The sequence below is a fragment of the Cavenderia fasciculata genome (assembly GCF_000203815.1).
Source record: "Cavenderia fasciculata unplaced genomic scaffold Scf_EU5ZYIE01DZOHE-5, whole genome shotgun sequence".
NCBI lineage: Eukaryota > Evosea > Eumycetozoa > Acytosteliales > Cavenderiaceae > Cavenderia > Cavenderia fasciculata.
Genome location: NW_004457644.1, coordinates 264,707 through 277,434, shown reverse-complemented (window position 1 = coordinate 277,434; position 12,728 = coordinate 264,707). Strand labels below are relative to the sequence as shown.

Here is a 12,728-nt window from a genome sequence, read left to right as displayed (position 1 = left end):
TATTATTTATTATTATTTTCTAAGAGAGTTTTTAAATTTTGTTATTTCTAAATTAATTACTTTTATATCACATTTCTTTTCTTTGATACAATAATCTATTATTGGTTTATGATTATTTTCAATTGCCAATTTGATATTATCTAGAATGTAGATTTTAGAGACATGGTGTTTGAAATCCATATTTTTGATGACATGCAAGTGACCATTGGCGAATGCAGTTTGTAACAGAGTTTTATGGAAATTTGGTAGTCCTGGTGTGATACGTGATGTGTAAGCCTCTAACATGTCAACCAGTTTAATGTCACCGATTGAACCGAGTGCCCTACCTAATCGACTATCTGTAGTATTACCCAAATGATCATTTGTGAGGTACCTACATGCAAATTGGATAAGTTCTTGTTGTTGATTATAGAGTTGTTCTAGTTGTGTTGACATTTCTCTTTTTTCTAGCAATCTAGTTGAATGGACATTGAAACAATGATCAAAATAGAATCTGTAACGACTATACTTTTTGGTTAAAAGGTGTTGTAAAACATCCATTTTACCAAAATACAATGCATAGTGTAAAAGATTATCTGTATGACCGGAGTGCCATTCAAAGCGTCCTTGAAGATGTTGATAATTGTCTACTATAAAATAGACAGTTGTTGGATTATAATAAACTCTTGATTGGTAGACCGAGTTGAATGCAACCAGGTGATCACTACGTACAAACATTTCCAATACACATTTGACTGTATTGATATTACCAGTCTCCAATGAATACACTACCAATGAAGGAATAGTATCTTGTTGGAGAAACTCGCTGTTATCTGTTGCAACCAATCTGATAAACTCCAAATTATTTGCTTTGATTGCATGTTTGGCAATTGATAACAAGTTGTGTGTTTGGATGATACCAAGTGATCTTGCAGTATTATATGTTTCAATGGTATTTGGAATGGCTTCAACTGGTTTGGGTGGTATATCTGGTAGTCTTGAGTAGAAATAGAGAATGTGGGATGGGAAGGGAGACTGACACGCACCTTCTAATAGGACGTTGGGTGGGTACAGAGTAGACAGGTATCTACATATCCACTCGTCACTAGTCAGTGACAGAACACGACCTAGTGTCTTGGCAATATAATGTGAGTGTAGTTGCTCCAGCTCCTCTTTACATATATCCAATATAGCACATACAAGAGACAAGTCTGAAAGGGTGTAGGTTGTCTCCTTGTAGTCTGCCTTCCAATCAACATTAACCAAATAATTGTCAATGAGATCACGTTGAACCGATGCTTCACAAACCTTGTACGTCTTTTTGTAGTGAACCTCGAACAACACTCTCAACGTCTCCAATTGATGTTTATGTGTTGGTACGATATGTCTAATGTTTTGAAGAGAACGTTTGCTTGATTTATCTTTGGCCATAAGTATACTACTCAACACTGCAATAATGTAAGAGTGACGATAGGTAATGGGAAATGAGATTCTTTTAGGTGGTTTACCTTTAATGTGAACCGTATTAATACTTTCCTCTTGCCAAACCTTTTTCATTAACTCCAAATCCTTGCATAGTAGTAATGATGCAGTCCAATGATCTGATGTATCGGTATTTGTGTAGTTTTCTTCAACCAATTCTTTTTTAAATGTTGTATAGATGTATCTGAACAAATCGGTATTCCCATTCTTTAATGCCACCATAGCAATCTCTGTAATGGTTGGGGGTGTGTTTAAATGTAGTTGTTGTTGTTCCTTTTTATGAAGATTCTCCTCTTGTTTGAATAACTCTACGTCTCCATTAACAGCCAACGATTGATTAGATGGTTTTCTTGGCATGTGTTCCGGTGCCCATGCACTTCCAAGTGCAGCTTTAATCAACCTTTTGTTACCAAAAATGATGATTGCACTGACCACACCAGAATAACTAGTAAAACTATTCTCTTTATAATAATCTACTGCTCTTCTGATAAGCAGGTTGAGCATAGCATCTGAAAAGTCTTTCAAACATTCTTGTGTTGCATATTTCGGCCATATCACTTTACTAAAGTCTAATGGCAACTTTTTAACCAACTTGTCAAGTAATAAGTTACCATAACGATTCTTTAGTAACCATTTGACACATTGAGCCGTTTGATACGTCCTTGTAGCAAATGTTGGATGTCTTAATTTAGAGAGCATTGGTTTCTCTGGCATATATGTATTTCTTCTCCAATTGTATTTGTGTACAATCGTCGAGCCTACAAATCGACAATCTTTACTAAACGTTGGATCCATGTTGATCAGCTGATAAAAGTGATCAATCTTTCTTGTAGACTCTGAATATCTGAGTACCAAATCATGCTTTTCAGCATACCCACAGACATCTTGTTGAATCTTTAATGCATTCTCTATTCTATTAATATATTTAATGTATTCTATTATTGTTACATATAAATATCTATTAAATAAAACTTGTTTAAATAATTGATTATTCATTATTTATCTCTACTATCTCTCTATCATTAGAAAAAAAAAATGAAGAAAAAATGATGAACCTGTCGACTTTTGTAACAATCTAAAATTATTATACAAAATTAAATTAAATATTTATTTAATATAAAATAAATCTAGGTTTAGATTTGCTAGCCTGTAAAAAATGAGTTGATTATAGTATAGTATAGTATAGTATAGAGTTGATTGGGTTGTGATTGGGTTGTGATTTTAATCACTAAATTCAATATTAATATTATTATTTTTATCGAGATTGGTTGAAGAGAAAGAATAGAGGTAAAGATTATCGGGAGTATAACTACAAGCATAGGTATTGATACTGATGGTGTCGGGACCTGATACGAGGTAATAGGGTAGATCTGGAATGACTGTGGAATTGCCATCCAAAGTCTCGAGGTGCAGACCTGACCCAGAGTCAAAGAGAAACATCGATTCTACGCGAACAGGTGCTCTCGAGGGTGAAGTAATTTCAAGCATTCGATTGACAGTGATATGTATTCTACTTTGTTTTTTGCCCACCAACATCCCACCTATAATGTTTAGTAGACTGCTGCTTTGGAGTGTTACTCTGCTGTTGGACAGCGACATTGTGCCGTTGAGTGTTAGTTTGTTGTTAATGTTGATTTGTGTGTTGTCGGTGGACAGTGTATGACATTCGATATAGGAAGCACCGACAACACTGATCATTGCCTTTGGCTCAGACACCCAAATAGGTGTAACCAATAAAGTATTGTCAAAGATGGCAATGGCATTGGAACTGAGTGTCACCGATGACTCGAACCCAAGGTTAATATTAGAGTTGGTAAGATTGAGTACAGAGTAGGGTGTCACTACAATCTCTGCAAATGTCATACTAGCATTTAAAATTCGAACGTATTCGTCGGTTATTACAGTGTACCCCCTCTCAGCAAACGTAGAAGTAACATTATATACTACTACATTTTGTAATGATATAAAGTTTGGTTTCAAGTTTTCTAAAACAAATATAAATAAATAAAGAAATAAAATAAATATTAATATTATTAATTAATTAATTAAAGGATTCAGCTTACCAATTGTTAAAATTGAAATGATTCCATTGAAAAAGGAAACAGGTGATTAAAAATGGTTGTAGTTCCAAGAGAGAGATATTTGAGAATGTACTGGGAGGTGATGAGCCGGTGTATAGGAGACCGTATGGTTCGGACGTGATAGAGTTGAGATTGATGTGGTATTCGCTGGTGAGGACAAGTGCACCGTATGCTTTGATGACGATGGATGACGAGGGGGGAGAATAGATGTTGCCAGTGACGACGATGCGACCATAGGTACCCAGTGTGAAAACACCGTCTCCAAGGGTCAACAGACCTGACAGTGAGACATTGGCAGATTGAATAAATGTCGTTGTTGCCAGGGTCAAGTCACCAGTCACATGTACAGCAGCATTGATGACAGCATACTCGCCAAGCTGAACATTTGATTTGGAACTAGACGAAAAGATGGGACCTGACACCATCGCCGTGCCATTGATCACCAAGTCGGCAGCACCTAGCTTAACGACCGATAATGGTGTATTGTAAAAGTCACCTGAAACCTCTAGTCTTGATCCAAGATCAAGAATGAGTTTACTGTTTGTACCGAGATACACTGACCCGGCTGTAGACGGACCGTCATCTTGATAGGTCATGTCCAACTCGGCACCATAATTTAAAGTCAACTTGGTGATGTTAAACTGTGATATGGCCACTGACACAGCGACCGTTGTCGACGAGTCCGACGTTGTCACATTCAACCCATAGACACTGAGGGATGACGGTACCCATATATACTGCGTACCTGTAATATTACTTTGTGAAAAGTCCATCAACGCAATCGCGTTGTCTCCCAGCGGCACCACTCCTCCCTCCCACAGAGTTGGATTCATATAGTCACATTCAGTCGACCAACACTCTGCATCTGATCTCATCCTAATCACAGTTTGACCGTCGACTACTACTATGCCAACTATCATCAAAACTACAACCAACCATAATCGTCGTAGTAATGATGGTGACAAAGACTTGATCATCTTCCTATATTATTTATATATATTGTACTATTACACTATTACTACTATGTTTTTGTTGTTGTTGTTGTTGTTCAATTATTCTATACTATATAGTATCAATCATCTTCTATTATCTCTTTCTATCTATCTATCTATTCGTTGTTTCTTAAGAATACTAAAACAAGCAAAGTAAATATTTTCGAAAAGTCATGTCTTTGCGCAAAGAATCAAAAGAATTTTCTTTTTCTTTATTTTGTAATTATAAAATATTAAACTCGATATGTATATTACTACCATTATTTGAGTTTGTAAAAGTGAATGAATAGAGGTAAAGGTTATCAGGAGTGAATTTACAAGCATAGGTATTGATATTGACCGTGTCGGGACCTGATACCAAATAATAGGGTAGTTGTGGAATGACTGTGGAGTTACCATCCAAAGTCTCGAGATGTATACCTGACCCAGAGTCAAAGAGGAATAGACTATCTACACGAACAGGTGCACTTAGAGGCGAAGTAAAATCATGCATTCTATCAACACTGATATGTAATCTACTTTGTTTCTTTCCAATGATAGACCCCTTGATAACCATTAAAAGACTGTCATTTTGAAGCGTCAATTTGCTATTGAATAGATAAATTGATCCGTTGAATACAAGTTGACCGTTGATATTGATTTGTGCATCCGATGTAGAAAGTGATCGACATTCTATATATGAACTGGTAACATTGGTCATTGCATTTTCACCAGACCACCAATTAGGTACCCTTAGTGTTGCATTGTCAATCAATACAATAGAGCTGAAACTTTGTGTCATCCATGAAAACCGACCCAAACGAATATTGGCATTAGTCAAGTTGAGTGTTGAATAGGGTGCTGTCACCAGAGCCACATTGTCAATGGCCGCATTCGCAATCTCCACATATTCATCTGTAATCAATGAATAACGGAATAGTACTTTCGTAGTTGGATTACTAATATTCCAAACTACTATATTTTGTAATGAAATAAAATGTGATTCCATTGAGTCTAAATAAATATAAATATAAACAAACAAACATATTAATATGTATACTCTATTTTATATGTATATTTATATTGATACATACGAATGAGTAAATTTGAAATAGTTCCATTGAAAAAAGAGACGGGTCGATGGGTGGTGGTTGTAGTCCCAAGTAGTTGGATGTTGGTCAATGTACTGGATGTACTAGCACTAATGTATAGGTTACTGTTTGGTTGAGACGTGATAGAGTGTAGGTTGGCTTGGACGGTTTGACAAAAGATAGCTAGTGTACCGTGTGATTGGATGGTGACTGATGAAAACTGGGGAATATGTATGTCCCCAAAAATGGATATCCACGCACCTGCATTGATACTAAGTTGGTGTTGTCCAACTGTCATTATACCGCCAATCGATGTATTACCACGCTCAAACACTGTATACGATGCCAAATAGAGATCACCTGATGAATCCATGGTTCCACTAATCACTGCCGATTCACCCAACCTCATAGTCGATGTAGAATAGATACCTACTGATCCCTTCAATGTAGCGTTACCATTGACAGTTATAGTTGCAGAATTGAGTAATATCCAAGATGACTCTAGTGCATATAGATTGCTCAATACAAATAGTTGAGTTCCTTTACCAAGACTGACAGTACTGTTTTGTCCAATGTAGAGTGACCCGACCGATGAAACAGGTGGAACCAAACCAATTTCAGTGTTATCACCAAGTGTCAGTGTATCGGTAATATTGAGTTGTGAAGCTGTCAATATGACAGCATTGGTATATTGTTGTTGTAAGGAGGCAGCAGATACATTGACAGCATAGATAGTGAGTGGGTTCTGCACCCATATTCTTTGGTTTCCAGAAGCAACACTATTCTCTGAGAAATCAATCGATGCAATGACACTATCACCAACAGGTACTACACCTCCTTGCCACAAAGAAGTATCGAAATAATTACAATAATTGTTTCTACAATCGATATCATTTCGAATCTTTATCACTTGTATTTGTTGTGGTGTTGGTATAGATTGACTATATACTACATTTGTTGTTGTTGTTGTTGTTGTTATTGATAGTACAACAAAGACGACAACAACAGCGATCAACCATTGATGAAACAATGATTGATGTCGCATCTCTCTCTATTTTGTACTACTATTATTAATATTATTATTTACAAACTACTATTATCTTCTTGTCTATTGTTTTGATCGAATCATCTTCTATGTTACTACTACTACTACTACTACAACACTACTATATTATATATATGATGAAATCAAACTTTTCGGTGTTTCTTTGATCATCATCATCAATTCTCAAAGTCTACAAACGAGAACTCATAGAAAAAAGTAAAGTTGAAAAAAATAACTCTTCTTTATTTAAATATAGTTTCCAAGGGATAGTTTCTGAACTAGATTAAATAAAAGGTTAAAGATTGAATGAATGAATGAATGAAGGATGTTATGTATTCAAATTATTCAATAAAACCACCTCCAGTTTGATCAATGTAATCATCCAGATCATCAGAGTAGTCTCTTGGACTGTGAAGACTGGCAACTTGATATCTTGATCTTTGAATTTCCTCCCCTAATTTAAGATTTAAATATTAATTGATAGATTAAAATAAGTATTGTACTTTTGTTGGGATGTCTAAATTAATTAAATTCAAATAATTAATAATTTCTTACAATGAGTTTGAATGACATTGATAATAATCAAAATCATGATTATATGTTGATGATTATTATTATTATTATTTTGATTATTTTGATTATTATTATTGGTGCTCATATTATTTATTTTAATTTAATAGTAAGTAGCTACTTAGTAGAAATATTTGTATTTATCTTTTTAAATTATTTGTATGTAGAAATCATAATAGAATAGAATGATTATTGTGTCATTGTATAACAAACCTAACGGTATCGTAAGGAGGAGAGCCCTTATGCATACTTGTCCCAGCGAAACTTTCTGGATGTTCAATCTCCCCCCAAAAACAAACAATCACCCACGGCTGAATGAGATTTAAACTAATATCATCCAAATCTGGAAATTGGTGTTGCTGTGTAGCTCCCACTACCACCGATCAAAACAATCATGATTTATAAAATAGATTGATCACATATGATACAGATATAATATTAATAATTTTGATATTATTGTTTTTTTAAAAAAAGGGAGGATCAAGTACTTGTACAGGATGCTGGATGTATTAATAGCCGCCACCCTCCCAGTCCCAACATTAACATTTTAATGTGATTTTATTATACAATCGTTGAGTCATCATCATCATTACTTTTATAAATTATTATTAATATTATTATTATTGTTGTTACCTGTTGTCGATGTTGTTACTTTGTTGTTATTTGGGTTACTTTGATTTATGAAAAGATTCAAAATAAGGGTGATTCATAGCCTCTTGAGCAGTTAATCTCTCTTGTGGGTCATATCGTAGTAATTTATCTAAAAAGTCTATAGCCACTGGATGTGCAATATCATCGTTTGAAAAAGGTATAAAGATATCCCAACTCTTTTTTGGTGCCGGTTTTATGAGTTCTTGTAGTTCCTCTGTCAACTCTAACCCATATTTATCTAGGTATTCATATAAACCATCAGTTCCCAACACTTTACTAATTTGTACAAGTTGATCATCATTATCTTCACCATGAAAGAATGGATCTCTATCCAATATCTAAAAATAATAAAAGAAATTAAATTAAATTAATATTACTTTTTTCTTTTTTCTTTTTTCTTTTCTTTTTTATCTATACATACCAAACCAGCAAATAAACAACCTAAACTCCAAATATCCAAAGAATAATCATAATCATGCATATTGACCAATAATTCAGGTGGTTTATAATGTCTTGAAGCTACTTTAATATTATATGTCTTGTAAGGATGATAATATTCTGCTAAACCCCAATCCAATAAATATAATTTACGTTGACTATGATCAATTGCTATATTATGTGGTTTAATATCACGATGCATAATTCCTTTTGAATGTGAAAATTCAATTGCCTAAAATAATCATAGAGAGAGAGTTAATAAATAAATTAATTATTATTATATATTTATATTTATATTTATATTTATATATCTTACTTTTAATAATTCAAACATATAATAACGTAAATCATCATCACCTAAATAATTAATTAATTCTCTAACATCTGTTTTGTTGATGAATGGAAATACCAAACTTTTGGTTTTCGATTCAAAATCTTTGACAGTGTCGAGTAGTGGGATAATGTTGGGTCCACCTTCCAAACTCTTTAAAATCTTTACTTCTCTTTGTATCTTTAATTTTGGTATTGGTTTTAATACTTTGATTACAATGTCTCCTGTTTCTTTACTATTATTATCGATCGTTGTTGGGATATTGATGTCATTGAATATTTTGGAATCTTGAAAACTATTATTTAAATGTACACCCAAGAACACTTCACTGTATTTACCACGACCAATCTTTCGGATAATCTCGTAATTGTCGGGTGTCTGCCACGCAAAATAATAGTTTTCATAGTCATAGTAACTCTTTGGCATACGTTCATTGACATTCCAATGCGCACATCTTGCAACATTTCGTAGTTTTCTCGTCGATGAATAGTTTAATGATTTCTCTACACCATTGTTAATGTTGGTTAGTGGAGCTCCATTATTATCTATTGGTGTGTTGTTGATTGGTGTGTTGGTTGTAGAGGTAGATGTTGTAGTTGTAGTATGGGTCGTCGTAGTCGAGTCGACTCCTCCTCCTTCTTGGTTATGGTTGTTGTTGTTACTAGTAGATAGTTGGTTGTTGAATGGGACGGCCGATGCATTATGAGGTGTCTTGGCATCAAAGATACCGAGATGGTGTCCATTAAAGTGGGGAGGCATCTCCTCGCCGTGGACGGCACCTCCAATACCCGAGCTGATTGATTGTTGGTCGCTAAACATGTATTCGGGGGACATGCACTTTGATTGGTGGCATTCAACCGACCGACCCAATGTAACAATTTGTCTCCTCAATTGTTTTATATTTGGTATGTCGTTGGGATGTTGATGTTGATGTTGGTCGTCATTTCCCCCCTCCACCTGAGGTGTGGGAGGAACATGATGATGAGGAGGAGTCTGCGGTTGCTGTTGTTTATGTAGTATATGAACAGATGATCGAACTGCAATACCACCAATGTATCCAATGATAGGTGGTAATGCGAATAAATAGGTACCCGAAGTAATCGGGTGTGCCCAAGTGAATGTTATATGTATATATCCCATCTGTGTAACGAGCCATACCGATAGCACGTACACCAGACATAGTCTGCTAAAACTATAAATCATCTCTCTCCCTCTCCTATATATATATATATCTCTCTCTCACTCTCTATCTCTCTCTCTTGTACTTGTTATATATCTATAAATAAATAAATGAATTAATTAATTAATTAGAATGTGTTAATTTGATTGGTCAGTCAACCAAGTTTAGTTATAAATATATAATATAAATATATAAATATATATAGATATATGCAATCAACCAATCATAATAATTAAATTAAAATAGTGTAGTGTCAACTTTGTTAATAATTAATTAATATTCACTCCAAAGCTAGTATTATTATTATTATTATGCGAGTTGGAATGGAGTGTGTGGTTTAAGGGGGAAATCGATCCCAACTTGAACACACAAAAAGTGAATGAGTGGGGGGGGCAGATGCTGAATGGAATAACGCATGCATATACAACTGGATGGGATTGGTTCCCAAGTCAAAAGTTGATTGAATAACTACTATAGTTTATATCACTTACACTTTTTGTTTATAAAATATTGTTTTGTTTTGTTTTGTTTGTTTGTTATTCTTTACACTTTATATTATTATTACAATGACAACAACTACAACAACAAATCATATTATTACTATTACTATTACTATTAATTGGACGTAATGTTGTTGTTGTCGTATTCATAAAAATGATATCTGTTGTTATTTGCCTGTTTGTTGTTTGCTGTATGCTGCTTGAGTATCTATCTTTATCTATCTATCTCTATCTATCTATATATATATATTTCTATCTCTTGTTTGGGGTTAGAATAAAATAACAAGGTAGAGATTGAAATGAAATTGAATTGAATGAATAATACTCTTTACAATCGAAGAATAGAGGGCGATAGTTTTGAAGAGTGCTAGGCAAGTTCAATTGCAACGGCTAGAATAAAACGACAAAATCCAATGGGAGCAATTGGGACACCCGGACGGCAAATATAGTAAATTCTGATGTGTGAATGAATTTTCCGATTAGTTGAGCAGACCATAATATCTCTCGTCTCTTCCCTCCAATTCAATTGAATTGATTGACAAGATTATGTTCGGCAATCTTTCTTTTGAGTATTGGGCGAAAAGGTTTACTACAAAGAATGAGAATCATGATCATCTCATCTGATTGGTTTGAATTCTCTCAATTAATTATCTTGTGTGAACAGACACACAAAAGCACTGCTAGTAGCATATGTACACTTGATAACATAACAAATATATAATAGCTGATAAGAAAGGTAATCTTTCTTGCAAGATATCCTTTCTTCTTAGTTGATGGACACAATAGTATATATATATATATATAAAGGGTGTATTTGACGTGAGGTAGATAAATGAGTGAATTCACTAGACCTTTCCCTCAAAGAGATATTTATATCTATACATGTATATAACTGTAAAGCTGAGTGAGTATACTGCTTGAGCGCTGTTGTTTGTTTTTTGAAGATTCATCAAAGCTGTAATAAAATAAAAGTAATTTATTTACTTTTTTGAAATAAATATTTTTACTATCTTTATTCATTCATTATCTATCCTATCCTTCCTATCTGTGTTCGAATAAAAAAGTAGATAGATAGATCGTTTATATTATATATATATAGAGAGATATGGAAGATCAAGAAGGTGGAACAAATAATGCCAACGATGACAACAACAATAATAATAATAGCAATGTAGAGGAAGAAGATACCAATAGAAGAGAAAGAGATGAAGATCAACAAATTAATAATAATAATAATAGTGATGATGGAGGTGGAGGAGGTGGTGAAGATGATGGAGATGATAATGATGACGACGATGATGATGATGACGACGACGATGACGATGATGATGAAGATGTAAATATTGTATTGGATACCGAGAGTGTGGAGGCAGGAAGAACATCGACAAAGAACTCTTCAGGTTCCATCAAACCTTCCTTTTATAAGAGTGCACCCGTTACAAACTTGGCTGGTGTAAAGTATCAAATCTCAAAGCAAGCTACTGCATCTCAGCATCAACCAAACAGACCACAGAAATCTATATACGATCTTGATCTTGGAGGTTTTGAAGATCGACCATGGACTAAACCAGGTATGTATATGTATACGAATATTGAATAGAAGTGATTAGGTACTTATATATATTTGTTTGTTATAAGGTGCCGATATGAGTGATTACTTTAATTACAACTTTACTGAAGAGACTTGGAAACTGTACTGTGAGAGACAGATCCAACTCAGAGCTGAACAAGCTAATCTTGGAAAGATCAAATCATACGAAAGCACAAACAAGATGATCAACGGTGGAAACGATCAAAAGATAGACCTACCACCTGAATTTATGCCTCAAGAAATGAATAAGCAACAACAACAAGGTGGAAGAGGAGGAGGTGGTATGCCAACCGATAAACGTGGAGCAGTACCTCAACAAGGTGGACGTGGTATGCCTGGTGGATGGCAAGCAAATATGCAACCTCCAGGAGGAGGACCTCCTGGTAATTTTTATCCGGGTGGTAGTGGTGGATACCCTCCACCTTATGGCGGTGGTGTTGAAGGTCCAGTACCTACTATGCCACCATCAGACGAAAGAAGAAGAGAACGAGAAAGAGATAGAGAAGGAACATCTAGTGGATCAGGAACTAGAGAACGCGAAAGAGAAAGAGATAGTGGTAGTGGTAGCGGTAGTCGTAGTGACAGAGACCGTGAAAGAGAAAGAGATGGTAGTGGTAGCGGTAGTAGTCGTAGCGATCGTAGTGAAAGAGATGGCAGCAGTCGTAGCGACCGTAGTGAAAGAAGTAGTGGTAGTGACAGAGACAGAGACCGAGAACGTTCAAGAAGAGGTGATGACAGTGAATATAAAAGAAAATCTTCCGAAGATCCAAATGACGATAGATTAAAAAGAAGGAGATAAATCCATCCATCCAAACAAT

At 34.8% G+C, this 12,728-nt stretch overlaps 7 protein-coding genes across 7 annotated transcripts; 2 read left to right on the top strand and 5 right to left on the bottom strand.

Annotated features, from left to right (window-relative positions):
• Positions 1–12: 12 nt before the first annotated feature.
• On the bottom strand, positions 13–2,457 carry DFA_09255 (uncharacterized protein; the record flags this gene model as incomplete). Its single annotated transcript, XM_004354557.1, has 1 exon — positions 13–2,457. The coding sequence occupies one exon, from the start codon at positions 2,455–2,457 to the stop codon at positions 13–15; it is 2,445 nt and encodes an 814-aa protein (XP_004354609.1).
• Positions 2,458–2,836: 379 nt separating this feature from the next.
• DFA_09254 (uncharacterized protein) lies at positions 2,837–3,078 on the top strand (the record flags this gene model as incomplete). Its single annotated transcript, XM_004354556.1, has 2 exons — positions 2,837–2,935; positions 3,019–3,078. 2 exons carry the CDS (start codon positions 2,837–2,839, stop codon positions 3,076–3,078), a joined length of 159 nt encoding a protein of 52 aa, XP_004354608.1.
• Positions 3,079–3,520: 442 nt separating this feature from the next.
• DFA_09253 (uncharacterized protein) lies at positions 3,521–4,138 on the bottom strand (the record flags this gene model as incomplete). The annotated part of the gene is made up of 1 exon (XM_004354555.1): positions 3,521–4,138. The coding sequence occupies one exon, from the start codon at positions 4,136–4,138 to the stop codon at positions 3,521–3,523; it is 618 nt and encodes a 205-aa protein (XP_004354607.1).
• Positions 4,139–4,757: 619 nt separating this feature from the next.
• Positions 4,758–6,649, bottom strand: DFA_09252 (uncharacterized protein; the record flags this gene model as incomplete). Its single annotated transcript, XM_004354554.1, has 2 exons — positions 4,758–5,527; positions 5,608–6,649. The coding sequence occupies 2 exons, from the start codon at positions 6,647–6,649 to the stop codon at positions 4,758–4,760; spliced, it is 1,812 nt and encodes a 603-aa protein (XP_004354606.1).
• A 341-nt stretch (positions 6,650–6,990) lies between these two features.
• DFA_09251 (uncharacterized protein) lies at positions 6,991–7,307 on the bottom strand (the record flags this gene model as incomplete). The annotated part of the gene is made up of 2 exons (XM_004354553.1): positions 6,991–7,103; positions 7,205–7,307. The coding sequence occupies 2 exons, from the start codon at positions 7,305–7,307 to the stop codon at positions 6,991–6,993; spliced, it is 216 nt and encodes a 71-aa protein (XP_004354605.1).
• Positions 7,308–7,887: 580 nt separating this feature from the next.
• Positions 7,888–10,469, bottom strand: DFA_09250 (putative protein serine/threonine kinase; the record flags this gene model as incomplete). The annotated part of the gene is made up of 5 exons (XM_004354552.1): positions 7,888–8,208; positions 8,292–8,540; positions 8,625–9,855; positions 9,883–9,915; positions 10,369–10,469. The coding sequence occupies 5 exons, from the start codon at positions 10,467–10,469 to the stop codon at positions 7,888–7,890; spliced, it is 1,935 nt and encodes a 644-aa protein (XP_004354604.1).
• Positions 10,470–11,424: 955 nt separating this feature from the next.
• Positions 11,425–12,709, top strand: fip1l1 (cleavage and polyadenylation specificity factor FIP1; the record flags this gene model as incomplete). Its single annotated transcript, XM_004354551.1, has 2 exons — positions 11,425–11,890; positions 11,958–12,709. The coding sequence occupies 2 exons, from the start codon at positions 11,425–11,427 to the stop codon at positions 12,707–12,709; spliced, it is 1,218 nt and encodes a 405-aa protein (XP_004354603.1).
• Positions 12,710–12,728: the final 19 nt, after the last annotated feature.